Raw genomic sequence first — 27,049 nt, forward strand, 5'->3', positions numbered from 1 at the left:
GAGGAAGAGAACTGGTGTTTACTGAATCCGTGCCAGACACCACGGTTTTTCCATGTAAATCTCACCGCAACTTTGGGGCAGGTGTTGGCATCACGTGGCACCGAGGAAGGGACAGAGGGTCAGAGAGGCAGAGCGGCTAACTCCGGGCTCAGGCCAGGTCCCGTGATACCAAAGACTGTCTTCCCACCACCCCGCCAGCCCGGGCCTGCCAGGACGTGGGCCCGGTCCCAGGAGGGGGCAGTCCTTCCCTGGCACTGAGCATCCTCACGACTGTTACTGCCTTGATTAAGACAAGCGCCCAATCCCCATTTCACAAATGAAGAACCTGGGGCCTGACGTCATGCAGCAAGGGGCCTCTGAGAGGACCGCCCACCTCTGCGGGCCCAGGGGGAGGACCTTCGACTGCAGGGCGAGCCTGATGGACCGAGGAGACCAGAACCTCAGTCCAGAGCTGCCACCCAAGGCCCTGGTGTGACCTGCAGCAGGCCCTGGCCCACTCTGAACCTCGGTATCCTCATCTGCGACATGGGTGTGACAACAGGCCCTGCCCCGGGGGTTGTGGGAGGGAGGCCAGTGCCAGCAGGTGTGGGGCTGCCTGCCTGGGTGCCCCAGGAACCTGGCGTGCACCCGGCCTCGAGGTGCCAGCCCTCCTTCCTGGCAGAGCGGCTCCAGATTCCCCCCAAGCCCAATTAAGACGCAAATGCCGCTGGGTAGGAAGGCTTTGGAGGGGACGACCCCTGGGATCATGTTATTAGGTGGTTGCCCACCTGGCAGGTGGGCTCCAGGCTTGGAAGGGCTCCCAGACCCACGGCAGGAGGCTGGGCCAGCGCAGCCCCTCTGGGCTCCAGTGTGTCCTTGGGAACATCCAACTGGCCGCCCCGGGGCCTCTCCCGGAGTCAAGGCTGTGCTGGTACCGCCTGCTCAGGGACAGGAGAGCCCCGCTCCCGGTCCCAGGGGCCTTGGCCCCCCATCTCCCTGTGCTCGGCAGGCCTTGGCAGGTGCCCCTGCCAGAGCCCAGAGTCTGGGAGCCTCATGAAAGTGCTTTTATGGCCCTGAGTCGAGCTGGGGGCCCACAGCGCGGCTCCACGGCTCCCAGGTGGGGCAAGGGCTCAGAAAGAACCGCCAGAGACATGGGGCCTCCGAGCCCACAGAGCCGGGTTCTGGGCCGCTCCTCCGGTGATCGGCTCGGTGACAGGTTATTTGCCCTCTGTGAGCCCCTCCAAGCTGCAGCTCCCTCGTCTGCATGGACGGGATGACACCTTCGCCATGGAGCTGGGAGGATCCAGGCAGGTAAAGTGCCCGCTCAGCACCTGGTGCACAGCTGGCATTTAATTAATGCCTCCTTAAGCGCTTTTATTCTCCTGCACCCAAGCCGTGAGCCAGGCCTGCAGCGTGGGAAGGCAGGGCCTCGCAGAAAAGACGGGCGTCGTGGAGCCTGGGTCGAGTCCTTTCCTGCTGTGGGGCCCCGGGCAAGAAACCTAACGTCTCTGGGTCTGGCCCTGGCCTGGCAGCACGAGATCCGGGTTCTGGTCCAGCCTGGACCCCTCACTCTCCTTTGGGCTCCCCCAGTTTCTTCACCCGCACGCGATCCAGCCCTGCCCCTGGGATCCCCGGTGAAGGGGTCCTGTGGGGGGAGGCGGCGGCGTTTGCGCAGCATCTCTTGGATGAGCAGCTTGCCAGAGCGTCTAGCCCGTTTCTGGCAGAGGCAGGCCCACCCCAGCCCAGCCTGACCCAGCCCGGCCTCGCCCTCTCGAGAGGCTGCCGCTGCCTAGGCGTGATGCTACAGGCCCGGCCTCTGGTATGCGGCTGGAACCCCACGGCAGGTTCTTCCCTGGATATATCACTGGCTCCTCGGGGCTGGGCGTAGGGCGAGCAGAGGGCCTTCCATCTCCAGGGCCTGCTCAGGGCCACCCAGCCGGCGAGTTAGACCCTGGACCCACTGGTCTTCGTGCCAGAGGAATCCAGAAGGCTAGGGCAGCAGGGTGTCAGAGCTGAAGGGATCCTTAAGAGGCATCGACGCCTGTGCCCATTTCACAGATGGGACGACGGGGGCTTGTGCCGGGCCACACCATGGTGGGGGCAGAGCTGGGACCTGACCCCAGCACCCCTGGCTCCCGGCACCGTGGCCCATCCGTTCCATCCTAATCTCTGGGGAGAGGGCGGCTCGGCGCAGCCTTGGCGGGAACACAGCGGCTCCTGGCGGGACGGGCTGAGTGAGCGCTGCGTCACTTCCCTGCCCCAGGGTCAGCCCCTGTGCAGATGGCAGGCCAGGCTGAGGAGGCGGTGGGCTGGGCCGCCCTGACTCAGCGCCACCAGCCCCAGCCCTGGTGCCCGGGTGGGCAGGGGGCCAGCATGTTGTCCAGGCAGCTGGACAGCAGGATCCCCCTCCCAGCCGGGGAGGGGGGCGTCGTCCCTGCATTGGTACTGGGGGTGAGAGGAGGAGGCGGCGGGGGGGGGGGGGGCGGGGGGGTGAGGGGAAAAGAGGTGATGCCCGGGGAGAGAGAAGGCGGGCGGCCCAGGCAAAGCGCCCCGTCAGCACCCGTCAGCACCCATGAGTGTCACAGCCCGGCCCCTGTGAGCCTGGGAAGCAGCAGAGCAGGGGAGGTGGGAGGGTGGCAGGTAGCTTGGATGAGCTGCCCCTCCCTGCCAAGGCCAGGACAGGACAGGCAGGGGACCTGTCCTAGCATCGGAGGACAACACAGGTCTGGTCCCTTCTCCACCCTTCTACCCAAGAGCTCACCAGGTGACTTTGGCGGGGACTAACCCGTTGGGCCTCAGTTACTACACCTGAAAAACGGAGCGGATAACACTACACGAGAGTCTCAAGTGCCTGACACACAGCAAACGGGGCAGCCCCTCCCCACTCCCCACCACGCTGGACGGACGCGGCAGGGAAGCACGCGGGCTGGGAAGCACAGCGCTGCCAGCACCAGGGCCAAGTCCCCGTCCTCCCGGCGCCTCCATCTCAAAGAGGAGGTGCGTGGCCTCTGCGGCCCCGTCCTGCTGGGCCTGCGGCTGCCATGCACACGGGCAGGGATGGCAGCAGTGAGCCCCGCCCTGGGAGGGCTGACAGTGGGCGGCAGTGCCCACCCGTGCCACCTGTCGGGGGCTGCCCGACAGCAGCCACGGGGACCGCACAGGCAGGGGTTCAGACCGGGGCTGGCCTTCCCCCTGGCTGTGCCACCTTACACAGGAGATGCCAGGAGTCTCGGGGAGCACGTCAAGTCACAGTGGGGCTACGGGGCTGCACAGGGTGGCCGGGTCTCAGCTCTGGCCACAGGATGAGAGATATAGAAAGGAGGCCCTGGCACCCAGCTCGGCCCCAGGCTCCCCTGTGTGGCCCCGTCCCTGGGCCAGGCTGTCTGTCCTTCTGTCTGGGGGAGATTAGACTCTCCAGCTGTTCCCATGCAGTCGGGAACCTGGCATCTGCCTCCTTCCCACTCCTGGTGGGGAGCAGGGGCACAGAGGAGGGGGAAGAGCCCCCACCCAGGGCCTCAATTTCCTCATTTCTAAACAGGGGGCGGAGGCTGGGCGATGGGATGCCAATAGGCCCTCCCAGGGGGCTGGGCTCCATGACCGCAAGCCAAGCACCCACGTCAGCTCAGCAGCACCCTCCTTACCCGTGGCAGGTGCGGGGCGGGTTACTCAGACTGAAGACTGTGAAGTCCTCCCCACCTCTTCCTCCACCTCTTCCTCACTCCGTCACCTGAGTCTATCCTCACAGTCTTCATCCTTGCCACCTCCGTTTTACAGACCAGAAACCCAAAGGCACAAAGCTGCCTGGGACCAGGCCAAGAGCCAGGTTCCCCGACCCAGACTATCCAACCCCCCAGTCCCCTCGGGGGACCCCTAGGGACTCCACCTTGGTGGAAACGTAAGCCACGGCCACCTCGTCAGCTCCTGACCCACTTCTGGTCTCCTTGCCCAAGGGCTCCCCGGGCCCTATCTGTCAGCCAGGATGGTCCCCAAAGCCACCGTTCGGGTCTTGAGTGGGCCAGGAACAGTGAAGGGGTTAGACTCCCTTAGAAACACCTTGCCCCACCAGCCAAGGCCAGGACACACACTGCTGACGACTCACTGCTCTCTAGTGAGCCCAGACCTGGCTTCAGAACCCTCCTCAACACAGCTCACGAGGTGGGCTTTATCAGTCACCTCAGAAACCATGGCAACGGGAAGAAGCACCCGCTCACGGTCAAGGCTGTCCAGCCTGGCCTGGCTGTCTGCCAGTGGTGAGACCCCCTTCTCAGAACGCGGGTCAGTGTGTCAGCTGGATGGCTACCCACGCCGGCACACGGCACAGGTCGGCAGGGGTCACTCCACAGGAGGTCCAGACAAGGCCCGGCTGAGGTTCCTTCAATCCAGGCAGAGGACCCTCACTGGGACTCGCTCCGCTTCTACACCTGAGGACCGCACCATCCGCAATCCCCACATCCCAGCCTGGAAAGCTTCTGCCATTGCAAAGCTCACAAAGAGGCTCAGAGAGGGTAAGCTACTGCCTCTCAGTCACCCAGCACAGCCAGGAAACAGACACGCTTGAATTTGGATCTCCAGGCCAGCATCAGAGGGACTTGGGCTACTTCTCATTGTCCATGCCTACCCCCGCCCCAGACTCTCTCCACCACCCCGCAAAAGCAACCCCAGAGAGCCTGGCACGTGTACGCGGGAGCCTCCGGCTTCTCAGGTGTGAATCACAGCCATGCCATCCCAAGGGAGAGTGAGAGAAAGCCGGGTGATCCTCCCCGTCCCACCCCATCGCAGCACCTTCTGGGGAACCTGCTCGCCAGGTCTGGGGAAGTCAGAAACACCCCCCAACAATGCACAAAGGCCCTCTGAGATGGGACAGCCCGCTGTCACCTGCCAGAGGACCCAGGCGCCCTAGCCCTGTGCGATGGAGGAACCGAGGAACCCCGTGAAGGCAGGCGGGGAGGCAGCGGGGAGACGGGGAGACGGGGAGGCAGCCGGCAGACGGGCTGGGCTCTGAGACAGCGGGTGGGCGGCGGGGAGACGCCCGGGCGTGTCAGGCCCACCGGCGGCAGCTTCCTCTGCTCCCGCGGACCCCGCCGCGCCGGCTCACCTTCTGCGCCTGGCTGATCATCTTGCGCACCACCTCCTTGATGTGGGCCTGCCCGTCGAGGGGGGGCTGCATGTAGACGCTGGCCCGGGTCACGCCCCGGTAGGCGACGGTGTCCGGCCAGCCCAGGTCCAGCTGCGGGATGGAGCGGTCGGACCTCTGCGGCCAGTACTCCAGCGAGGGCAGCGGCTCGGCCTCGGCGGGGGCGCCCCCGGCCTCGCCGCCCCCGGCCTCGCCGCCCCCGGCCTCGCCCTCCGCGGCCCCGCCGGCGCGGGGGTCCTCGGCGCCGGGGTCGTACACCTCGATGGTCTCCAGGATGCGCCTGAGCTCCAGCTCCGAGAGGAAGTCGCGGATGTTCTCCCGCTTCAGCACCGCGTAGAAGGCGTCGCGGCCGCGGGCCGCCAGGGCCTCCAGCGCCAGGCGCTGCTCCTCGCTGTAGAAGAACTCGGGCTTGGCCTCGCTGGAGCGCCAGTTGACGTGGCTGTCGTCCAGGCACTGCACCTGCGAGAAGGCCATGGCGGCGCCCCTCGCGGGTCGCAGCCGGTCGCCGGCCGGGCGCAGCGCGCTCTGGGGCCCCGCGCCGCCGCCGCTCCTCTGCCCCGGGAGCCTGCGGGCGGGGCGGGCCGGCGGGGCCGGGTCAGAGGGCAGGCGGGGCCGGGGCGGGGCGGCGCGGGGGCGGGGCCGGGGGGCCGGTACCTGCGGGGACGGGGCCCGCATCCCGGCGGGCCGGGGGGCGGGGCTGGGAAGGCGGGGGGCCTGCCGGGGGGGGCCGGGGGGGTGGAGCGGGGAAGGCGGGGGACCCCCCCGAAGTTTCCCGGCGGCAGGCCGGAGTCTGCTGCCCGCCGACCTCTAGCCCTGCCCGGCGCCGCCCCGCATCCCGAGGGCTTCCGGGAGGGGATGGGGTCCCGAAACCCGCCGCCCACCGCCACCCCCGGCGCCGCGATCGGCAGCCCGAGGGGCCTGCGCGGAGGAGGCTCGGGGCAACGCGCGGGCGGGCGGGTCGCCGGGGGGCGCGGGGTCGGGGGCGCGGGCCGGGGCTCGCTTACCGGGCGACGCGGGCGGAGCGGGCGGCGGGTGACTAAGTGCCGCCCCGCCCACCCCGCTGCCGCCACCTGCGGTCACGTGCGGCCGGGGGCGGGGCCGGAAACGGAGTCACCCCCCCACCCCCGACGGACACAGATGTCGGGCGGGTGTGCGTCTGTCCTCGCTGCCACCAGCCCCAGGTGGCTGAATTCTGAACCGCTCAGGGACAGACGTTCGAGAGCTCTTGGCACATTGCAGTCCAGAGAGGGACAGTGTTCTTCCTGAGGACACACAGCAAGTCAACAGCCTTGGCGCACCCCGCCCCCAGCCTGTAGGGAACCCTGGTGCAGCCCGAACTGCGTCCGGTTTCCCAGGCGGGATAGAAGCATGTACAGATGCTCAGCTGTCCAGCTGCGGAAGGAGAGTTGGGGTACTGGGCTGGGAGCCCCCAAGACAGGGCTGGGGCAGATCGGACCCAACCTCAGGAGCCTTTGCAGGGCCTGATGTGGACAGAGCTGGTATCCAGTGCTGGCGGGGCGTCCCCCCCACCCCCAAGAACTGGTCCTGCGTGGCGAGCAGTGCCCCCCCTGGGCCCCGGGGCAGGGAGGGCCCGAGAGGGCGCCTCTGTACCGGGGTCCGGCCCAGCCCTCTGCCCTGCATCCCTGGGGCTTCGGACCCCAGTTATGGAAGTGTGTGGGGACCACATCTGAAAGCACGCTGCCAGGGTGGGGACAGCAAAGCCCATTAAACCTGGTGCAACAACAGCCCCCACCCCATCGCGTGCCACAGCCAGTCAGCCCGGTCCAGCCCTTCCACCACCGCCACCCCACCCACCCCCACCCGCCCCGGATGGAGCTGCTCTGTGTTTGGCTGGGATTGGGGCCCCGAGGACACTGCTCTGTGCTGCTCAGGGCCGGCTGTGGACATCTCTGGGCCTGGGCCTGTGAACCCCCCTCCCCCAGGACTCTCACCACCTGTCAGCCTCTCCCCTAGGTCTGCTGTCCTGAGCAGTGATGCTGTCTTCCCACCCCAGCATCCCCGTGGTCCCCATCACGGACCCCTCTAGTCCTGCCCTCCACCCTGGTCCCGTGGGGCGTCACACTGTGTCTGAACATAGTGCCCCTTCAGGTGCCCCCGGCACCTCCCAGGTACATGCTCACACACCTGCATCCCCCTACACACACACACACACACACACACACACACGCACACACACACACACACACACACACACACACACGCGCGCGCGCGCACACACGGTCAGAAGCCAGAGGAAGGCGGCCCCAGGGCTGAGCAATGCCCTGGGGGTCCTGAAACCTGACTTACAGCCTCTGCCAGTGGGGACCCAGACAAGACCTTCTCTGGGCCTCAGCTTCTTTTTTTCTTCCCCTGCACAGAGGCCCTGGGGCTCATGAAAGGAGTCCTGGCTCTCAGGGCTGAAGGGCCTCCAGCCCTCCAGTTACCTACCCATAATTATAGATTCACAGGAAGCTGTTAAAAGGCCAACAGAGAGCTTGCATGCACCCTTCACCCAGTTTCCCCCAAAAGTGTCATCTTGCATACCCATTGTGCAGTATAATACCATAGCCAGAGAAAACTCGTTCAGATGTCACCCGTTCACATGTGCTCGTTGATGTGCGTGTGTGTAGATGTGTGCAACCTTATTGCATGTGTAGGTTTATGTAACCGCTGTCACAATCAAGAGACAAAACCACACCTCCATCGCTAACCCTGGCCACCACCGATTCCTCCTCCTCTGGCTATTCGTCCAGGTCGGCGTGTATGGGTAGCTTGTTCCTTTCTGTTGCTGACTGGTATTCTAGTCTCTGTTTCTATGAGCTTGGCATTTTTAGTTTCCACATAGACGGGATAACATACAGTATTTATCTTTCTCTGTCTGACATTTCACTCAGCCTAACACCTTTGAGGTCCAGCCACATTGTTGCAAATGGCAGGATGTCTTTCCTTCTCATGGCTGAATAATATTTTCTTATATATAAATGTCACATCTTCTTTACCCATTCATCGTAAGTTGAAGGACACTTGTTCCCGTATCTTGGCTATTGTGGATAAAGCTGCAATGAACAGCAGTGCAGGTGTCTCTTTGAGATGATTTCCTTTCCTTAAAATATGTAACCTAGATGCGGGATAGCTGGATCATATGGTAGTTCTATTTATAATTTTTTAAGGAACCTCCATGCTGTTTCCATAGGGGCGGCACCAATTTACGCTCCCACCAACAGTGTATAGGTGTTCCCTTTTCTCCACATCCTGGCCAACTCTTGTTACCGCTTGTCTTTTAGATAATGGCCATTCTTGCAGGTGTGAGGTGATGTCTCATTGTGGTTTTGATTTGCATTTCCCTGATGATTTGTGATGTCGTGCAGCTACTTTTCATGTACCTGTTGGCCATTTGTATGTCTCCTTTGGAAAAATGTCTGTTCAGTTCCTCTGCCCATCTTTAAATCAGATTTCTGGGGTCTGCTTGTGGGGTTTTGTTTTTGCTATTGAGTTGTATGAGTTCTTTACATATTTTGGATATTAACCCTTTATCAGATACACAATTCGCAAATATTTTCTCCCATTCTGTAGGTTGCCTTTTCATTTTGTTCTTTCCTTTGATGTGCAGAAGCTTTTTAGTTTGATGAAGTCCCACTTGTTTTTTATTTATTTGTTTTCTGTTGTTGTTTTTTGCTTTCTTTGCATTTGCTTTTAGTGTCAAATCCAAAAAAATCATCTCCAAGACTGACGTCAAGGACCTACTACCTATGTTTTCTTCCAGGTGTTTTATGGTTCCTGGTCTTCATTCAAATCTTTAAGCCATTCTGACTTGATTTCTGTATGTGGTGTGAGATAGGGGTCCAGTTTCATTCCTTTGTCTGTGGCTGTCCAGTTTTCCCAACACCATTTATTGAAGAGACTGTCCTCTCCCCACTGTATATTCTTGGCTCCTTTGTCATAAACACACATGTGAGGGGTTTATTTCTATTCTGTCCCATTGATCTGTCTGTTTTTGTGCCAGTACCACACTATTTTGATTACTATAGTTTTGTGATTTGGTTTGAAGTCAGGGAGTGTGATGCTTCCAGCTTTGTTTTTCTTTCTTAAGATTCCATTGGCTACCCAGGATATTCTGTGACTCCCTGCAAATACTTTAGGGCAGTTTTTGTTACCTCTGCGGAAAACGTCATTGGAATCTCGATAAGGATTGCACTGAACCTGTACATCACTTTGGGTAGTGTGGACGTTGTAACAACATTAATTCTTCTAATCATGAACGTGGAATATCTTTCCAGTTTTCTGTGTCTTCTTCAATTTCTTTCAGTGTCTTACAGTTTTCAGTGTATAGACCTTTCACCTCCTTGGTTGAATTTATCCCTAGGTATTTTTTTTTTTTTTACGCTATTGTAAATGGGATGGTTTTTTTAATTTCTCTTTCTGAGAGCTCATTGTTCGTGTATAGAAACACAATGGGTTTTGTGTATGGATCTTTTTTCCTGTGACTTTAGTGAAGTTGTTTCTCCAGCTTTTCTTTTCATCATTTTCACAGGTGTTTTACACAGAGCAAAAGCTTTAGGGATTTTTAAAATTATTTATTTATTTATTTATATGTATTTATTTTGGTTGAGCCAGGTCTTAGTTGCAGCATGGGGGATCTTTTAGTTGCAGCGTGCAGACTTCTTAGTTATGGCATGCAGACTCTTAGTTGCAGCATGCATGCAGGATCTAGTTCCCTGACCAGGGATCAAACCCAGGCCCCCTGCATTGGGCGCGTGGAGTCTTAACCACTGGACCCTCAGGGAAGTCCCGAAGCTTTAGTTTGAGGAGCTCTGTTTTATTAAGTTTTTGTTTTGTGGATTATGCTTTTGATGTTAAGTCTGAAAACTCTTTGCTTTGCCCCAGGCTCTGAAGGTATTCTCCTATTTTTTTCCTAGAAGTTTGATAGTTTTACATTTAAATCTGTGATCTATTTTGAGTTAATTTTTTGTGGAAGGTATGAAGGTTAGATTGGAGTTGAGTTGTTGGCCTACGGATTTCCCCAGAAGGGTTTACAGAGGAGGGAACAGCCCCCGAGAATAATCACCCGGGATCACACAGTGAGGCCTCGGGAGAAGTGGACCCAGAGCCAGGGCTGCGTGCTTTTCTCCTGCTCCTCCTGCAACATCAATGTCTGGACTGACTCCCAGGGATAAGGCAGGCCTGCTTGGAAGAGGGGAGCACCTTGATTACCCCTCGGGGTGGTGTGTCCAGTGACCGGCTTGGAAGAGGGTCATTCAGTCAGTCAACAAACACAGGTAGAACCTGCCACGCCCTGGCTTGTGCTGTGCACTGCTGGAGGCTGGGCTCCTCCACAGGCCCCCGTGGTTGCCATCTATCGAGAGGCAGGAAGGACACAACACACAGAGTTACCGGTGCTGTGGCAGGTGTTGCCCCAAAGCCTGTAGAGCCCAGACGTCCGCAGCGAGGTGGGAGGAGTTGGTGTGAGCTCCCTGGGCTTGAGAAGGGTGTCCCAGGGAGAGGGAACAGCAAGCACGGAGGCCCAGAGCTGGGGTGGAATGCTGGCGGTGCTCAGGGTGGCCAAGTGGGCAGAGACTGTGGTGCAGTTAGAGTCCCGTGACCCCTCCTGCAGAGGATGGAGGCCACAGGAGGCTGTGAGAAGGGAGGAGCATGGGCAGAGTGGTGGTTTTAGAAGTTCCCTCAGGTGTTTACGGAGGAGGTGGGTTAGAGGGGGCAGGTGGTGCAGCTGCCCTGGTCCCCAAGGGCAGCCGCTGGACGTGGCCTTGGCTGCAGGGAGGGAGGACATGGCGGGCAAGGAGAGAGGCAGCGCTCAGGTTTCTGGCCTGGGCCCTGGCTGGGTGGGGGTGCTGGTGTCAAGGTGGAGCCCAGCGGGGAGCCCCCAGGCCCGCAGCATCCGGTACTCCGGCAAGGCCAGAGCCCCCGCCTGGTGCCCCGGTCCCCGCCACCCGGGGCTCTTGCTCCCGAGTTGGCAGGGACGGGGGACTTTGTTTTGGTGGCAGCACCTCTGCTGTGTCACAAAGGAGAGGTGCTTCTTTCTCATGGCTCAGCACAGACTCCCAGGCAGGCGAGCCAGCGGCGCCCAGAGGCAGGGCCCCATCCCAGGAGCAGGGAACGGCTGTGGCAGGCTGAGCAAACTCGGCCAGAATCTCCTGACTCGGGCTTTTTGAGCCATTATGTGGCTGTGACTCCTCACATGTCCCTCCTGGGAGGGCTGAGTCCTCCGAGTGCCAGAGCCAGCCAGTCCAAGCCCAGAACCTGTCAGGAGGGCCTGCCACCTTGCCCTCACCTGAACCCCAGTGGCCCCAGAGTCCCGCCACAGGACCCCCAGGCTCTGTACTAGGTCTGACTATGTGTCCTAGGCAAGTTATGCCCTTTCTGGTCCTGAGTTCTCTCATCTGCACAGCTGTGGCCAGGAGGTGGTAGGCTAGGGCAGCTGGATCAAACAGTGCCTGAACTCCTCATCCATGGCTCTTTGTGGGATCTGTCCTTCCTCTCCTCCTCTCCTTCTGTGCCTTTCCCCTTCCTTCCAACCATTCACTCATTTGCTCACTCATTCAATCACAAATGTTCACAGAGCATCTCGTCTGGGCCCAGCCTGGACTGGGTGCTCCCTGGTAGAGTAAATGAGATGATTCAAGGCCAGTGTCTGCCTTTGGGGAGCTCCCAGTCTGGTGGAGGAGGTAAAATATGCAAACAATTGTGATTCAACCCTGGGCTCTAGGAGCCCTTGGGAGGAAGCTACTCTGCCTCGGAGGGTAGGGGAGAGTTGTGGAAGGCCTTCGCAGCAGGCCAGGAAGCAGGAGGTAAACAAGGGTAGGGACGGAGCAGCAGGGGGAGGAGGCCGCGTCTGCAGAGGCACCGAGGCGTCAGAGTGCTGGGTGTGTGTGTGTGAGAAAATACAAGCAGGGCAGGGTGGCTGGCGCGTGGTGCTGGGATGACAGGACCTGGGACCCCCCCATCCCCCACCCCCGCCCCCGCCCTGAACAGGGTCAGGCTCCAGCGGCTGGGAGGGAGGCCGGGATTTCGGATTCAGTCCGGGTCCAGGCCCAGGCCGGGGCCATCCGCTCATTCCCGGTTCACTCAGAGGGGAGCAGTGGTCCCCGCCCGCCGCAGGGGAGGGTCTACAGCAGCACCGTATCCTGTCCTAAAACGGCCCTAGTCGCTGAAGGGATGGAAACGAGTGATGTGGGGGGAGGGGGCTGGGGGGGTATTTCAGATGGAAGAGGTGACTTCTGAGCCGCCCCTGGGAGGGCCTGGGAGAGGGGACGCGGCATGCAGGCTGCCGTGGGAGGAGGCCGGGGCGCGGTGAGCGGGTGGGTGGGAGACCCGCCCGGGGGAGCCGGGGGTCTGGAGGGCCTTGTGTGCAGCTCTGTGCTCCCTTCCTGTTTGAAGAGTCCTCCGGAAGCGGCTGGAGACAGCCGGGGTGGGGGGCCTCCACCTGCCCTCCGGGAGGTGGGGGGAGGGAGACCAGCACCCAGCGGGGCGCGGACGGTGGACGGACCGCTCAGCGGGATGGGGCCGCCCTGCGGGGCAGCCTGCACAGGGGGCCGGCATCACGGGGTGGGACGCAGGCGGGAAGAGGGCGCGTCAAGGGCCCGAATAGTCCCCGAGGCCGGCCCCCTCCTCGTCACCCAGGCTGGGAAACCGAGGCCCGGGGCCCAGCCGCTGCTGGTGGCAGGGGATGACAGAGCAGGCGCCGCCAGGCCCCTGCCCTCCGCCCGGGTCCTGCCCAGCCCGGGGTGGGGGTGGGGGGCCAGAGGGGCAGGCGTGGGCCACGGGGCGGCTCTCCCTCTCACGCAGACGACGTGGGCTGCGTGGTGCCGTCCGAGTGCCTGCGGGCCTGCGGGGCCGAGATCGGCTGCTCCAACATCGCCTACCCGAAGCTGGTCATGGAGCTGATGCCCGCAGGTGAGCCCCCGGCGGGTGACCGGGGCGGGGCGGGGGGCCGGGGGGCACTCTGGGCCCCGCGTGCTGCTGCGTGACTTCCGGGCGGGGTGGTCTGCTCACGGTGGGGGAGGGGGAGGGGGGCGAGGACAGGCATAATAACAGGGAAGACAGGGCGCCGGGGGCGGCACACGGGCTCCCTTGCATCCTCTTCTCGGGAACCCTGGGTGCTGTTATCATCGTCCCCACTTCATTTTTTTATTTTTGGCCACGCTGCACGGCATGAGGGATCTTAGTTCCCCGACTGGGGATCGAACCCATGCCCTCTGCGGTGGAAGGTTGAGGTCCTAAGCACTGGACTGTCAGGGAAGCCTCTCGTCCTCCCCACGTGATAAACGGGGAAAATGAGACCCAGCGTACCCTGGCGAAAGTCACATGGCAAGTGAGCTGCAAAGCTGGGGTCTGAACTCAGGTGGTCTGCCCCCCGGGCGCGTCCTCTTAGCTGGCCCGTCCCTCGAGAAAGGCTGCCCCTCTCTCCTCTCTCAGGCCTGCTGGGTGTCAGGCCCTTTCACAAACTGCTTCTCAAGAAAGGGGATTGAGGCAGAGTTTTCAGCTGTGTTTTACAGATGGGGAAACTGAGGCACGGAGCGAGGCAAGTGACGTGTCCCAGTTTTGTAGCACGTGGCCGAGACACAAACCCCAGTCTCTCTGGCCCCAAGCCCACTGCTGACGCTGCCGGGGCCGCAGGAGCCCCAGCCCCACCTCGGGCCTGCGGCTTCTGCTGCCCCCGAGACCCTGCAGGCCAGAGAACTCAGGGCAGGCGTGGGCCCTTTCCACGTGCCCTGCCCGGCTGATACGGGGTGGTGAGTTCCCAGTCACAGGAGGTGTGCAAGCAGAACACGTGGCAAGGGGCGTGGTCCCACCTAAGCCAAAAGAGGAGACAGCTTTCCTCTGTAGCCCAGTTTCACCTCCGGAGTCTCAGTCCCCGCCACCCCCTCCGTGGGAGCTTCCGGCCCCGCCCTGCTCCTCCCTCCCCGCCTCCCTCCCGGACCAGACCTGGGCTCTGCCCCTTGCTGGCCCAGACACTTGGGGCAAGTCCCTTTCCTTCTCGCAGCGTGTGTCCTCATGTGTAAACTGGAGGTAATGACGCTTCCCCGCCCCTCGCCTTGGCCGCCCTGTGGCTCCCACCTCGGGGTCTCGCCTGCCCCTTCTCTTCTGGGGGCCTCGCCGGCACCCAGCCGTTGTTGGGCCACAGCTGCTCTCCTGGCCTTGAGCTCCGTGTGTGAGAAACGGAAGGAGACTAAGTCCCAAGTTAATCACCTCCCTGAGTGAGGGAAGGAGGGTGGAGAAATGTGGGGGGGGAAACCATGATTTAATTCACTTTCCTCTGGGCTCCATCCCAGTCAGCCTGAGTGAACAGAGAGGGCCGTGGGATGCCTGGAGGTCACAGAGCAGGTCAGACGCAGAACCAGGGCCAGGCAAGCAACGGCACCTGCAAGGCTGAGCTCTCGGGAGGTGGCTTATCCTGGGGCGGTGAGGGGTGTGTAGGAGTTGGGGGTGGGGTGGAACCCAGACAGGAAATCTGCAGAGGTGGGGGAGGTGCTTAGACACTTGAAGAAAAGGCACAAGAAGCCTTGGAGAGAGACTTGAACCGAAGCCCAGAGAGGGGAGGCGACCAGCCTAAAGCCACACAGCACTGAGTCCTCGGCACCCTCAGCCCCTCTCAAGCCCACGACCCCCAGAAGGCTTTGCCCAGCAGGGCCTTGCCCGCCTTGATGGGGGCCCCTCATTCGTTTTCAGCCAACGACCGGGTGGGTTTTTCTCTCCCATTTGGGTAACCACATCTCCTCTCTCAGAGAACCGACAAGACAGGGGCTCTGTGCCTGCCAGGGTGGCCACACACAGGAAGTCGCAGGAAACCCCAGGCCCTGGGCCCCTGCACCCTGCCCAGGGTATGGCCTCCAGGCTGAGGGTCCTGTCCAGGCCGTCCTCACTCCCCCGCTCCAGCCCTAAGCTCTGCCTCTGGCTGCTGTGCGTCCCTGGGCAACTCTCCTGCCCTCTCTGAGCATCCACCTCCTCACCATCAAATGAAGTCTGGGTGTGAACGTGCCCTGTGAACTGGAAGCTCCAGAGAAACGGGAGGCTGAGGACAGATCCCCATTGCCGGCAGCCCTCGGGCTCGGGCAGCAGATGCGGGAGCCCCGCCGTTGCCCTCAGCCTCCCGTGCTGGGGTCTTCCTCCCACCACCTCCACCACGCCCGCCTCCTCCCTCCTGGGCCTCAGGCAGCAGGAGGGCCCCCGGGGGCGGGGCGCGGCCCGGCAGGGTCACGGCGGCCCCTGTGCCCCCAGGTCTGCGGGGGCTGATGATCGCCGTGATGATGGCCGCACTCATGTCCTCGCTGACCTCCATCTTCAACAGCAGCAGCACGCTTTTCACCGTGGACATCTGGAGGCGGCTGCGGCCCGGTGCCGGCGAGCGGGAGCTGCTGCTGGTGGGGCGGTACGGGGGAGGGGCCGGGAGGAGGGCTTCCCCGTGGGGCCCCACCAGAGGTGGGCTTTGAGGGATAAGTAGGAGTCTGCCAGTGGAAAGAAGGACGATGCCAGGAAGGAGAGCAGAGAAGAGGGTAGAATCTCCTGCCCCTCCCGCCTTCCGCATCGCACTCCTGGCCACCCCTTCAAGGCCACAACCCCCATCTTGGACGCATCTCTTACCCCGAGCGGAATCTCTGAAGGAATCTGCCAGGGAGAGCCCCCCTTCCCTAACCAGCCAGAGATCTGCCTTCCCCACATCTGAACCCCTGGCCCCTAACGGTGCCCAGCTGCCCCAGAGAGGGCCAGGAGCCAGCACAGCTATGGCGGAGGCAGGTGGCCATACCCTCTGACCCCGGTGCTCCCGGCCCCACTGAGCTCCTGCCCACTTCCTCCGAGCCCCGCCTGTGCCCTCTTTATTACCTCGATGACTCACCTGATCCTTCTAGACTCTGCTCAAGAGCCCCTCCTCCAGCCAGCCCTCCCTGATATCCCCGCCCAAGGAATGAGCCCCCTCCCCTGGAAGCCTCCCGGAGGAGCTATAGCACCACCGCTTCCACAGCACACGTGGGCCACGTGGACCCCCCTGGTGTCCCGACGCCCCTCCCCACAGGGGCAGGGGGCTGTGCCTGACTGGCCCTCATCCCCAAGCTCTGCCGAGTACCCGGGCGTCCCTTAGGGGTGAGACTCCGTGACGGAGGAAGAGGAGATGGTGCCCTCTCGGGGTCCCCCCCGTGTACCCCTTGTGAGCCATGCAGCCCCCGCGGTGCCAGTCAAGGGGGCCCCGGCCCTCTGCTGCTGGGCTCGGCAGCAGTGCCCGCGCCGGCTGGGGGCCCGTGGTGCCCAACCTCAGGGTGGGGTCCCCCAGAGCTCCAGGCTGTTGTCCCAGTGACGCAAAGCAGCCGGCTTGTGTCAGGACACGCCAGCCGGCAGCTGTGAGCTCACGCGTGGCCAGACCTTCTCCAGCGCAGGGGCCCCTCCCCTGCTGGCGGCGGCTTCTGTGTCAGCACCTGGCCCACCTCTCCCAGCCAGGGGGTCCCCGCCCCTGTCTGACTGGCTCCTCCCCGAGCCCCTCCAGCTCTGGTGGCCCAGGAACTGGGACCCAGACATCGTCCTCCTGCGGCCCGGGATGTGCCCCGGCCCCCTGGCCTGGACGCTGGTGGCCTCAGTCCCCCTGGGGGGCTCCATGTCCCCTGCCTGCTACTTCCCTGCTCCCACCTGAAGCCAGGGTCCTGAGCTGGTCTCCCCTCTATGCCACCTCACCACGCCGCCATGGCACCCTTGACCCTCCTTCCCACCCATCCACCCAGGCAAGCCCGCCCAGGGCCCTGCCAGCCTGCCTGCGGGCACCCGGCTGTGTGATGTGGGCCGAGCTGCGCACCCTCTCTGGGCCCCAGTTATCTCAGCTGCCGGGTCGGTGGGGCGGAAAGGGCCCGATGCTGGGTGCGGGGCCGGGGCTCAGCCCTACCAGCCCACAGCAGGACCCCCAGCCCCTCCAGCCTGCTTCCTGCCTAGCAGCACGGTGCATGCTACGTTTGCAGCCATGCGGGGTCTGCATCTGCGGAGCCTCAGTCCAAGGAGGGACGGGACTTCCAGAGGGCAGGGCCGCAGAGGGCACCCAGCGCAGGGTGAGGCCCTCGTGCGGGTGCTGGGGACCCTCCCCCGTCTCCTCAGGGTGGGGGGGGCCAGAGGAGCCGTGGCAGGCCTGGGGACGTGACCACCTCATGCCTGAGGCCCCGATTGTTGCCAGTCCCCAGCCCCGCTGCCCAGGCCTCCCCCGCAGCCCCTGAGGTCCACCCCCCTCTGTTACTCAGTCCACTCGTGGGGGCCTCCCTGGGACCACGCATCGAGCTGGGTGACACAGGGGACCCAGAGAGATCTCAGAGCCCCCCCAGCCCTTGAGGGGCCCCCCTGCAACCACGGCTGCAGCCCAGCAGCAACGGAGGGGGCCAGTCATCCTGACGGCAGAGTGGGGTAGGGGGCAGGGTGTCAGGAAGACTTCCTGGAGGAGGAGGGCCTTGAGCTGGGCCTTGGAGGAGGAGGGGGCTTGGCTGGGGGAGGAGCTGAGAAGGGCGTTCCAGGCAGAAGGAACCGCCTCAGGTTTGGAGTCCCTTTGGCGGCAGCTAAGTCAGCAGAGCAAAGCCAAGAGGACAGTGCGAGGGCCTGGGCCCCACTCCAGGCCGGGCTGGAGAGGCCCAGCCCCACAAGAGATGCTGAGTCTGGTGTTGGACGCGGGGCCTGTGTGAAGAGGGCGGGGTGGAGACTGCCTGTGCCTTTGAAGAGGGCAGCGCCCGCCGCCTGCCAGGCTGGAGGGTTAATTAGCCCTAATCAAGGGGGCGCCTCCTTCCTCCACCCTCTCCCTCAGGCCCGGAAGGGAAGGGAGGTGGGCGGGCGGGAGGACCCGCTCCAGCGGCACACCTGGCCTCTGCGGCCCCTGCTGTCCTGTCCGGGCCCCAGGGGGTCTCCCCCATCACCCACCTTGAGGGGTGAGGGGCGCCCAGCTGGCCCAGGACACAGCCAAGAGAGGCGCCTGTGCACACCCCGCTCCAGCCCTGTCCCCTGAGCCAGGCCCCACACCCCTTCAAAGCTGCAGGGCCCCTCCTCCTGGGAGCCCTCCTGGATGGATGCTTCCTCTGGGCTCCCTCAGCCCAGCCCTGAGCGCAAGGGGACAGGCCCGTATGTTTCCTTTGCTTCACTCTGGGTGCTGGGCAGGGACCGGGCCTGCTCGTCCCCGCGTCTGGGCCCCCAGTGCAGCACCCTGCCCACGGGTGGGCTGCTCGTGGAGGAGGGGGGGCCCAGCGGGAGGCAGGCAGGAGCTAAGAGGAGGATCCCACGCAGGGTGGGCCGGGGAGGGGCTTCACAGGTGAGCCGGCCAGCCTCCAAACCTTGCGCTTGGGCCGGAGTCCACAGCCAGAACTGCGGGGTGTGGGGGTGCCGGCCGGGGGTCACGGCTCCGGGGGCCGTGGGGGCCACGCTGAGACCCCGCGGATGAGAGGAAGCAGACAGGCTGAGTGGGGGGCGCGTCTCGCCAGGCGCTGGAGGAGTGGGCCGGGGCGGGGAGGCGTCTGGGGCTGGGGCGGCAGGGCGCAGCTGGAGAGCCAGCCTGAGTGGACGGCGAGCAGGGTCTCCAGGGCCGCCCGCCCGCTGCCCTGCCGCCCGCAGGCTGGTCGTCGTGGGGCTCATCGGCGTGAGTGTGGCCTGGATTCCGGTGCTGCAGGGCTCCAGCAGCGGGCAGCTCTTCATCTACATGCAGTCGGTGACCAGCTCCCTGGCCCCGCCGGTGACGGCCCTCTTCATCCTGGGCATCTTCTGGCGGCGGGCTAACGAGCAGGTGGGGGGGGGTTCCGGGCGCAGGGTCCGGCTGGGCCCACACCTCCCCCCGCTGCCCGTGCGCCTGGGTGGGGGGACCCCTGGCCTTCCTCCCGTGGCCCCAGCCGCCCCGCCTTCTCCCCCAGGGGGCCTTCTGGAGCCTGATGGTGGGGCTGGCGGTGGGCGCCGCGAGGCTGGTGCTGGAGTTCCTGCACCCGGCTCCGCCCTGCGGCTGCCCCGACGCGCGGCCCGCAGCCCTCCGCAGCCTGCACTACCTGCACTTCGCCGTGGCTCTCTTCCTGCTCAGTGGGGCTGTGCTGGTGGCCGGCAGCCTGCTGACGCCACCCCCCCGGGGCGTCCAGGTGAGCCCGCCCTGAGCCCTGACTCTCCGACTCCGGCACGTCCTCGCTCCGGACCTGTAACCCCACCTGGCCCTGGCCCCTGGCCCTTTTCGAACTCAGCTGCCCTCTTTCCGTCACTGACCCCACCCTGTCTGGGCCCACTTCCCTGCAGATCGAGAACCTCACCTGGTGGACCCTGGCCCGGGACCTGCCCGTGGGAGCCAAAACAGGTGTGTGTGTGACCCTGGCGCTCCCCCTCACGCCCACCCACAGCAGGGCTGGGGGCCAGGGCGCCGGGGTGGCCCTGTGGCCCTCACCTGTCCCCTCCTCCTGCCCCCTCCAGGTGACGGCCGAGCAGCCCAGAAACATGCTTTCTGGGCGCGTGTCTGTGGCTTCAACGCCATCCTCCTCATGTGCGTCAACATCTTCCTCTACGCCTACTTCGCCTGACGCTGCCCCCAGAAGCCCCCTCCCCACCAAGGACACCGAGGCCCAGAGGAGGGCGGCGCCCCGTGTGGCCACAGGGCGGGTCAGTGCCCAGGGACTGGCCGAGCGGGCAAAGCAGGAGCCCTGACAAATTAGGGAGACGATGGGAAAAAAGAATGTATGATCCTTCAAAATAGTCATTGTAATTGGAAAGAAAATGAGATTTCTGATGCACATCCTTATCCCCTTTTACTGTTTTTATTCTGCGTTCACGGGCCCAGGTCGCGAGCAGCAAACCTGCCAGCACCCAGGCTCGAATGTCTCAGGCCAGCCCTGGCACCCCCCTCCCCGGGCTCCTCCCCCTCCCCGCCTGCTCCAGCTGCCGTGGGACCTCGTCCTGCTGCCTCTCTGCTCACGCCCTCCCCGCCAGCGGCCTGGCACTCAAAGCCCGTTCCGAGCCCCCTCGGCCTGACTGCTCCCCAAGGGCCCCAGGCCCCCGGCGGGCACTGCCTAGAACCCCACTGGCGGCAGCTTCCCTGTGGACACCCTGCCCTCCCTCGAGCCGGGGCCCCACAGCGGCTGCCCGCCCCTCTGGATGCCCCTGGACCTCACGGCCCAGCTCTGGCCCCAACCCCCTGCCTGGCCTGTCGTCCCCAACGCTTCCCCAGGCCCTGGTCCGGGCAGAACCTGGGCCAGAACGCGTAAGAGCAGGCGCAGCTATGTCTCCCAGGGGGCCGCGTCCGAGGCCGGCCCCTCAGAGCTCGTCCACCCTGCGGGGCCAGCGGGGCAGGAGCGGCTGCCTCCGTTTCTCTCAGCCCGGGCCCCCCTCCGCAGGGCCTCCAGCCTCCCCGCGGGGCACCTGTGGTGGGCGGGGCTGCTGGACGCCAGGGGCAGCCCCGGAAGTCGACCTCCACCGGGAGCCTGTCCAGTGAGTCCAGGTCACGGGTGTGCAGGGCCCCGGCCGCCTCGCCCGGGAGCCAGCCTTTGGGGCTTTCGGACGGAGGGGCGGGCAGGCCAGCGGGTGGTCACCCACCCAGCCCCTGGTTCCTTGGCGTGAGCCCCCAGGGGGTGGGACCCAGGAGTCCGGAGCCCTCTCTGGGGGTGGGGCCGTTGGGGCTGGGAGTGGGCGGGCCCTGCCGGCCACCCTGTGACGTCACACAGCCGGTGGCCAACGGGAAGAGGCCAGCGGAGACCCCAGCGCCCCCCTAGCCTGTGGGCGCTGAGCGTGGAGGTGGCTCCAGGGCTCCGGGCCAGTCCCAGTTGGCATGAAGCGCAGGAGGCCGGCCAGACCGTCAGGAGGCGCGCGTTCCCGTCCAAGGCCCCGGGCTGGGGGTGCCTGTGTCCTCTCTCCGGACCTTGGTGCCCAGTGGACGGCCGGTCCGCGGGCCCTACCCCGGGCCCACTCTGGTCACAGGTGCACCGGCTGGACGTAGCTCCGCGGAAAGAAGCCGACGCGGCCGCAGAGCCGGCCCCGCCACCAGCAGGGGTCGAGGCGCTCCATGACCTCAATGATGTCACCGCGGCGGAAGCTGAGCTGGGAGGGGTCCTGGGCCAAGAAGTCAAACTGGGCCTGGGCAAAGCAGGCGCGGGGCGGCTGCAAGGGGAAGGAGCAGTCAGGGGGGCCCTTCCGGAGCCCCCGCCAGGCTGCTCCCACGGACGCCCCGAGAGAAGTGATTGCCCCTGGGCGGGGCGGGGCCTCTCAGGCAGAAGCGGGGTTGAACCCAGCGCTGCGTCCAGGGCCGGACAGCTGCCGCCCCACCCCTGGGCCCCCTGCACACAGACCCTGTGTCTCCACAGGACACAGCCACCGTCCTGGCGGCCCAGCTGGGACCTCAGCACCAGCGGTCAAGGGACCTGAGCCCTGGGCCTCAGCGCAGGACTTGGTTAGATCCTCTTTCCGGACTCTGCAGCAGCCGTGACAACTTTTGACTCCAGGCCCTGGAACCACAGGGACAGGCCGTATAAACTGCAAAGCGACGTGCAGCTGCGGGCGGTTTACTGCTGTTGCCCTTGGCCAGGCTTTGAGGGCAAGGATGTCACTTTGCAGTGCTTCCCTCTCTCGGGCTGGGTTCCAGTCCCATCGATGCCCCACGGTGACCTCAGGTGAGCCCCTGGCCTCTGTGGGACTTGCTTCCCCCCCGAAGAACGGACGCGGGCCCCGTGCAGGCACCTCAGCCCGGCGCCACGAGGATCACGCCCAGCACCCTGGCCCTGCCTGCCCACCAGGCTCTCTGCCCCAAGCCTGCGGAATCGTATCCGGGACGGGTGATAGGATCACGGACAGGCTGTCATTAGTGGTTCTCTGCCCAGGAAGGAGGAGGCAGCCTGGGTCCTCGGGGACTGAGCCAGCTCTGCAGCCGCCCCGCAGGACAGGTGACCCCAGGGCCAGGCCAGAGAGAGGCAGTGGGTATGGGGAGCCCTCTGGTGGCCCCCCGCTCCATCCTGGCCCCCCTCACACTTTCCAAGGGCAGAGCTGGCCAGGGCAGTGATGGGGAGGGGGTGGAGGTCCGGGAGGCAGGCCCAGCAGGGCGGAGGGCGAGGAGGGGACCGAGGAAGAGTCCCTGAGGCTGCGCTCGGAGCCGGCGTAGTCTCCTGATGTATCAGGTCCCAGGGCTCATCCTGCTGGACTGGAGGGGAAACTGAGGCCCAGGTGAGGAATGAACTGGCCCTAAGGTCACACACAGCGAGGCGGTGGGGTCTAGGAACAGGCAGGACTAGAGCGGCAACCTGGCAGCCACTCCCCAGCCCCAGGCCTTGCCGACACCCCCTCCCAAGGAAAACAGCACATCGGGGCTAATAAGCCCACTGGCTGGTGTCGTGCTCACTGGCTGGTGTCGTGCTGTCGTCAGCCTAATGAGAGGTAGAGCTCGGCCCCGGGGCCCCTTGATGACAGAGCAGGGACCCCCTCCCCCAGCTGGCCAGGACCTCGCCTAAGAGCGCTCACACTGCCCCGCCCCCGCCCCAGGCCAGGTCCTGGGGAGCAGAAGCCAGCAATGACCCCGCCCGGCAGGTGGCGTGGGTGGGTCACCTCACCCCCTGAGCCTCCATTTCCTCCCTGCACGTGGGGACCAGGAGGCCCAGCAGGTGTCAGGACCTTCACTCATTCAACAAACAACCCTTGAGCACCTACTGTGTGCCACGCACGGCTCCTGGCTGAGAACGAGCCAGGCTCGGTTTGCCTGTGGAGTTTCCACCTGCTCTTTCTCGCCCCCTCCTTCCCCAGCCCTGCTTGTCTCCCTGCAGTGCCCGGGACAGAAATTTAGAAGCTGGGCTGGACCCTCCTCCGGCCACGTGGGGAAGAGGGCAGTCAGGCCCTGCGGGGCTGGGGCTCAGCCAGGCGGAGAGGCCCCCTCGCCCGCCCGCCCCGCCCACCCACCTTGGCCAGGGGCTCCTCATCCCGCAGGAAGACCTGCCGCTTCTTGGCGATGGTGGTGGTCCGGTAGAAGGCGACCAGCTCATTCAGAGAGTTGAACTTCTCTTCCCACAGGTAGTACTTCCCTGAGGCCTCTCGCAGCACCTTGAAGTGCTGCACCTGGTCCCCGTAGCTAAAGAAGAGAACACAGGCCACCTCAGATGGACCCACGGCGGCCGGGGCCCTCCCCCCGTCCCCCGGCCCCGGAGCCAGGCCTTCTTCTCTCCAGGTGTGGCCTGGAGTCAGGAGGAGAGGAGGTGGGGAGGGGGTCCCAGGCCCCACTCACCGGCTCCGTGAACGACGCAGTGAGTCCCCACCTGGCAGTGGAGTGTGGAGTACAGGGTGTGGGCCCTGGACCAGGACACTCTCCTGCTGTGTGATCTTAGGTAAACCGCTTAACTTCTCTGAACCTCAGTTTCCTCATAACACCCCCCTTCTGGGTAAGTGCTCGTGTATCAGTAACATTAAATGTTTCCTCTGAGAGAGGTGGTCGGACAGCATCTCTTCTCTCCAATGTCCCCTCAGCCTTGACACTCTTCTCTCTCCCCCACCTCGTCCCCTCCCAGCCCTAACCGTCCCTTGAGGGCTGAGTCCTAAGACCATCCTGACTCGGACCAAAGCCTGCTGGTGTGAGAGGAGCTCAGGCCTGTGGGATGCTTCCTGTCCTCCCCGCCCCACCCCGACCTCAAGCACCTTCTATGGCTCCCCATTGCCCTCAGGGTAAAATCTTAACACCTCAATCTCCAGTTCTGGCTCCGATGACACGTCTGGCCTCATTTCCTTCAAATACTCTCTGATGCAATCAACAAGCCCCTTTCTCCTCTCCCAGTCTTTGCCCAGCCTTGCCACCCACCACCACCAAATCCCCCCAGGTGCCTTCCAGCCCAGTGGAGCGGACAGCCTTCTCCCAAACTGGGCAGCGGGGCAAAGGGACCTTCCCACACGCAGCACGTTCCACGCCAGGCCAGGCCACTCAGGACTGGGGCAGCCAAGTGCTTCTAGGGCCTGGACGGGAGTACAGCGTCGGTCCCTGTTGCCCGGCCCTGCCTGCGGCTCACTTCCTCCACCTGTCAGCCCTGGGGCTGCTGTGCTGCCTTTTTAAAGATTAAGATGCAAGATTTAAGATAGGGATTTGTTGCAGGTAAAATACCTTCTGTTCTCTGTGTGTATCTGCGGTTGCAGGAGGGGGATCCTGCCACCCTGCCCAGGTCAAGGCTCAAAACCACACAGAACCTCTGTCTCTCCACTTTCAAGCATACCTCCAGGCCTCTGCATACACTAGTTCTTCCAAATTCTTCTTGAGTCCAACTCCTACTCATGTTTCAAGGCCCGGGTAAAATGGCCCAACCTCTGCGAGCTGCCTCAGACACCCTCAGTCAGAGTCTAGGGACTCCTTGGGTTCCCCAGCCCCTTGCACAGCCTGGCTGTAACCCGCTGCTCACAGACACCCAAAGGCAGGGGGCAGGAGTCGGCCCAGGTCTAGCCCAGTTGGGAGAGGCTGGACTCGGTCCAGAAGCATCCGTGCTCACGGGCTGCTTCGTTCCTGGACGCTGCCCTGCCGGCTCTGAGCTGTGGTCCCAGCCCCTCTAACACGTGTCCACTCGCAGGACAGCCCGCTCCCCCTACAGAACTGAGGCTAGAGAAGGCCTGAGGCTCTGGGCCAGGCACAGCCATCATCCCCAGCCCGACAGCAGGCATTGTTCCCAGGTGACTAAGCCGCCGAGCTGTCGGCTGTGGGATGTGCGTGTCCACGGTCCGGGATGGGAGGAGGGCGGGCAGGTGGGCAGGTGCCGCCCGCCCCGTCTGACCTGCTGCAGCCTCGGGCCCAGAGGCCCCCGAGCCCAGGACTCCCTGGTGCCCTGTCCCCGCGCGCTCGGGGTTCTCCCGGCCCCAGTACCGTGGCCGTGGTGCTCGGGGAGGCAGAAGGCCCCGACTCTGTGCCGGCCCCAAGGAGCCGCCTGGGGTGCGGGTGGCCCCTGTCCTCTGGGTAAGGGGCGGACGAGGGTGTGGGAGGTTTGAAGAGGTCTCAGCCCCACATGAGCACAACTCTGAACCCTTTGGTATTATCTTCAGTTACCCAGACAGGCACCCAGAACGGAGCGTTCCCTGACCACACCCAGGTCAGGAGGCGAGACCTGGGAAGGTGGCAAGGGACCCAGGAGTTCTAGAACCTTACAAACCTGGGATGCTCTCTTGGTCTAGCCGCCAGCCTGTGCGTGGCTCGCGATGGGAGAGCGGGGCCCAGAGGGGAGAGGAGCCCGCCCATGGCCGGGGGCAGCCAGGCTGCTGCGTCTCTGAGCGGGTGTGGCCGTCCTGCTGCGCCAGCCCCTGGCCTGACCAGGGACCTGCCTCCATGTGACAGGCCCGAGGACCCAGCACCTGGGCAGCCTCTCCCTCGTGCAGCCAGCCTGTCTCCCGCCTCCCTGGGCCCAGGCCTGAGTCCAGATGGGCCCTGAGCAGGGCTGGGAGTGATGGCCCTGCTGGGTGAGCCCCCTGAGCTGCAGGGGAGAAGGGGCGCCCTGGGGGGGGGGGGCTGGCCCAGGTGCAGACAGAAGGGGGGGCGCTTGCAGCTGGTGCACCACCGTGGGCAGAGCCTGGGGTGTCTGCATGTGTCTCTCCCTGCTCTGCGGGAGGGACTGGACGTGTGCCTCCAGCTCGGAGCAGCCGCCGGTGTGTGTGTCTCTGTGTGTGACCCCCACGCCCACCCGTCCAGGGGGATGAGGGCTGGGCCTGGCCCCTGGGCTGGTGCTAGCAGCCGCCGCCCGTCCTGAGCAGCAGGTTTTTCTGGCCTGGTGGCGGCAGCAGCGGAGGTGACAGTGGCAGCCCAGGGAGGATAAACAAGGCCGGGGTAAGGGCAGGAACCCCGCCCCGGTCGGGGCCTGTGGACGCCCTGGGTGGGGGCCGGGGTGCTGACTGCCCACTGGGTGACATCTGTGAGGTACTGTCCTTCTCTAGACTCAGTTTCCCCACTTGTGAAAAGGGAGGGCGTGCATTACCTGTCCTGCGACAGACGCGAGATACCAGCAAACTGACCTCGGGACGCCGGTGCAGGCCGTCTCCCCTTAGGTCTTTAGGCCTCAGGGAAGGAGAGTGGAAGGGCAGACCTGGCCTTTCAGATCACAGAGGGTCAGCGGGCCCTAGCTCTGCTGTTTCTGGCTGTGTGACCTTGAGCAAGTTACTGCATGTCTCTGAGCTTCTGTTTCCTCACCCGCACGCTGGGCTTCCGCTGTCACTTCCTTCCTGTATTTGCGTGCATGCAATTGCGCCTGACCTACCCCTCAGTTCTTTCCTGCTTCATTTTCCCAAGAGCCTTTATCATCTTCAAAGACTGTATATAATGTACTCATCATTTAGTAAGTTATATATATACGTATACATACATACATATAAAATTCTGGAGTTCTACGTCACTGCAGTGGAACATGAGAGCCTAAAGGACAGGGAGCTTTGCCTGATTTGTTGGTGGCTGAATCTCACAGGGCCTGGCGCACAGTAGGGGCTCAGCCACCAGAGGGTCAGAGCAAACACATGCCCTTGACTCCAGGACACCCCTGGCCTGAAAAGAAGCAAAACGTCTCACTTGGGAACAACCTGTCATTTCTGACAGAGGAGCCCCCGGCATCCTGGATGAGAGGGTGGGGCAAAAGTTACGCGGCCCCGGCGGCGCCCCCTGCCCCGGCCGCCGGCCGCCCGCTCAGACATGCTCCCGGGGGCGAGGGACGGCCCTTCGCAAGCCTGCAAAGGGCAGCCAGCCGTGGCCACCGTCCCCCCATGAGGCAGCACAAGGCCTCCGACGGCTGGGCGGGGCTGGGCGGGGCGCCGGGGAGGCCCCACGTGCGGGGTCAGAGGCCGCAGGAGCCCGGCCAGCCAGGGCGCACGTGCTCTGGCACACGGCCCCGGGCGGCCGTCGCCGGGAGGGTGGCCCCCGGGCCCGCGGACCTGACGACGTCCGGGGCTGCCTTCGCCACGGCTCGGCCGCGGGGCCGGGGTCCGCCGGGTCGCGCAGCGGGGCGGGGCCGGGGCGGGGCGGGCGGG

The 27,049-nt window shown here is 64.1% G+C and overlaps 3 protein-coding genes and 1 long non-coding RNA gene across 9 annotated transcripts in view; 2 read left to right on the forward strand and 2 right to left on the reverse strand.

Annotated features, from left to right (window-relative positions):
* Positions 1–6,272, reverse strand: part of FAM83G (family with sequence similarity 83 member G) — a 28,218-nt gene extending 21,946 nt beyond the window's left edge. The window contains exons 1-2 of one of the 2 annotated variants that reach the window (XM_057714033.1): positions 6,118–6,272; positions 5,075–5,678 (exon numbers count right to left, since the gene is read on the reverse strand). In XM_057714033.1, coding sequence (XP_057570016.1) covers positions 5,075–5,587 — 513 coding nt within the window. In that variant the 5' untranslated portion in view covers positions 5,588–5,678; positions 6,118–6,272. The remainder of the gene's footprint in view (positions 1–5,074; positions 5,679–6,117) is intronic. The other variant, XM_057714032.1, reaches the window with a different exon arrangement.
* Positions 1–20,631, forward strand: part of SLC5A10 (solute carrier family 5 member 10) — a 53,670-nt gene extending 33,039 nt beyond the window's left edge. Inside the window, exons 12-18 of one of the 3 annotated variants that reach the window (XM_057714036.1) lie at positions 4–14; positions 12,914–13,021; positions 15,347–15,497; positions 18,689–18,857; positions 18,982–19,197; positions 19,349–19,406; positions 19,520–19,764. In XM_057714036.1, the coding sequence (XP_057570019.1) occupies positions 4–14; positions 12,914–13,021; positions 15,347–15,497; positions 18,689–18,857; positions 18,982–19,197; positions 19,349–19,406; positions 19,520–19,626 (820 nt within the window). In that variant the 3' untranslated portion in view covers positions 19,627–19,764. Of the gene's footprint in view, positions 1–3; positions 15–5,177; positions 13,022–15,346; positions 15,498–18,688; positions 18,858–18,981; positions 19,198–19,348; positions 19,407–19,519; positions 19,765–19,883 lie in introns of those variants that run through there. The other 2 variants (XM_057714034.1, XM_057714035.1) reach the window with 2 other exon arrangements.
* GRAP (GRB2 related adaptor protein) overlaps positions 20,126–27,049 on the reverse strand; it is a 30,108-nt gene continuing 23,184 nt past the window's right edge. For all 3 annotated transcript variants that reach the window (XM_057714045.1, XM_057714043.1, XM_057714044.1), the window contains 2 exons: positions 22,979–23,147; positions 20,126–21,196 (listed from right to left, as the gene is read on the reverse strand). In XM_057714045.1, coding sequence (XP_057570028.1) covers positions 21,011–21,196; positions 22,979–23,147 — 355 coding nt within the window. In that variant the 3' untranslated portion in view covers positions 20,126–21,010. The remainder of the gene's footprint in view (positions 21,197–22,978; positions 23,148–27,049) is intronic.
* LOC130839723 (uncharacterized) lies at positions 21,378–23,497 on the forward strand. The gene is made up of 2 exons (XR_009049880.1): positions 21,378–21,705; positions 23,090–23,497. It is a non-coding gene; the product is annotated as an uncharacterized LOC130839723 (long non-coding RNA).

The sequence above is a fragment of the Hippopotamus amphibius genome, chromosome 17, assembly GCF_030028045.1.
Source record: "Hippopotamus amphibius kiboko isolate mHipAmp2 chromosome 17, mHipAmp2.hap2, whole genome shotgun sequence".
NCBI lineage: Eukaryota > Metazoa > Chordata > Mammalia > Artiodactyla > Hippopotamidae > Hippopotamus > Hippopotamus amphibius.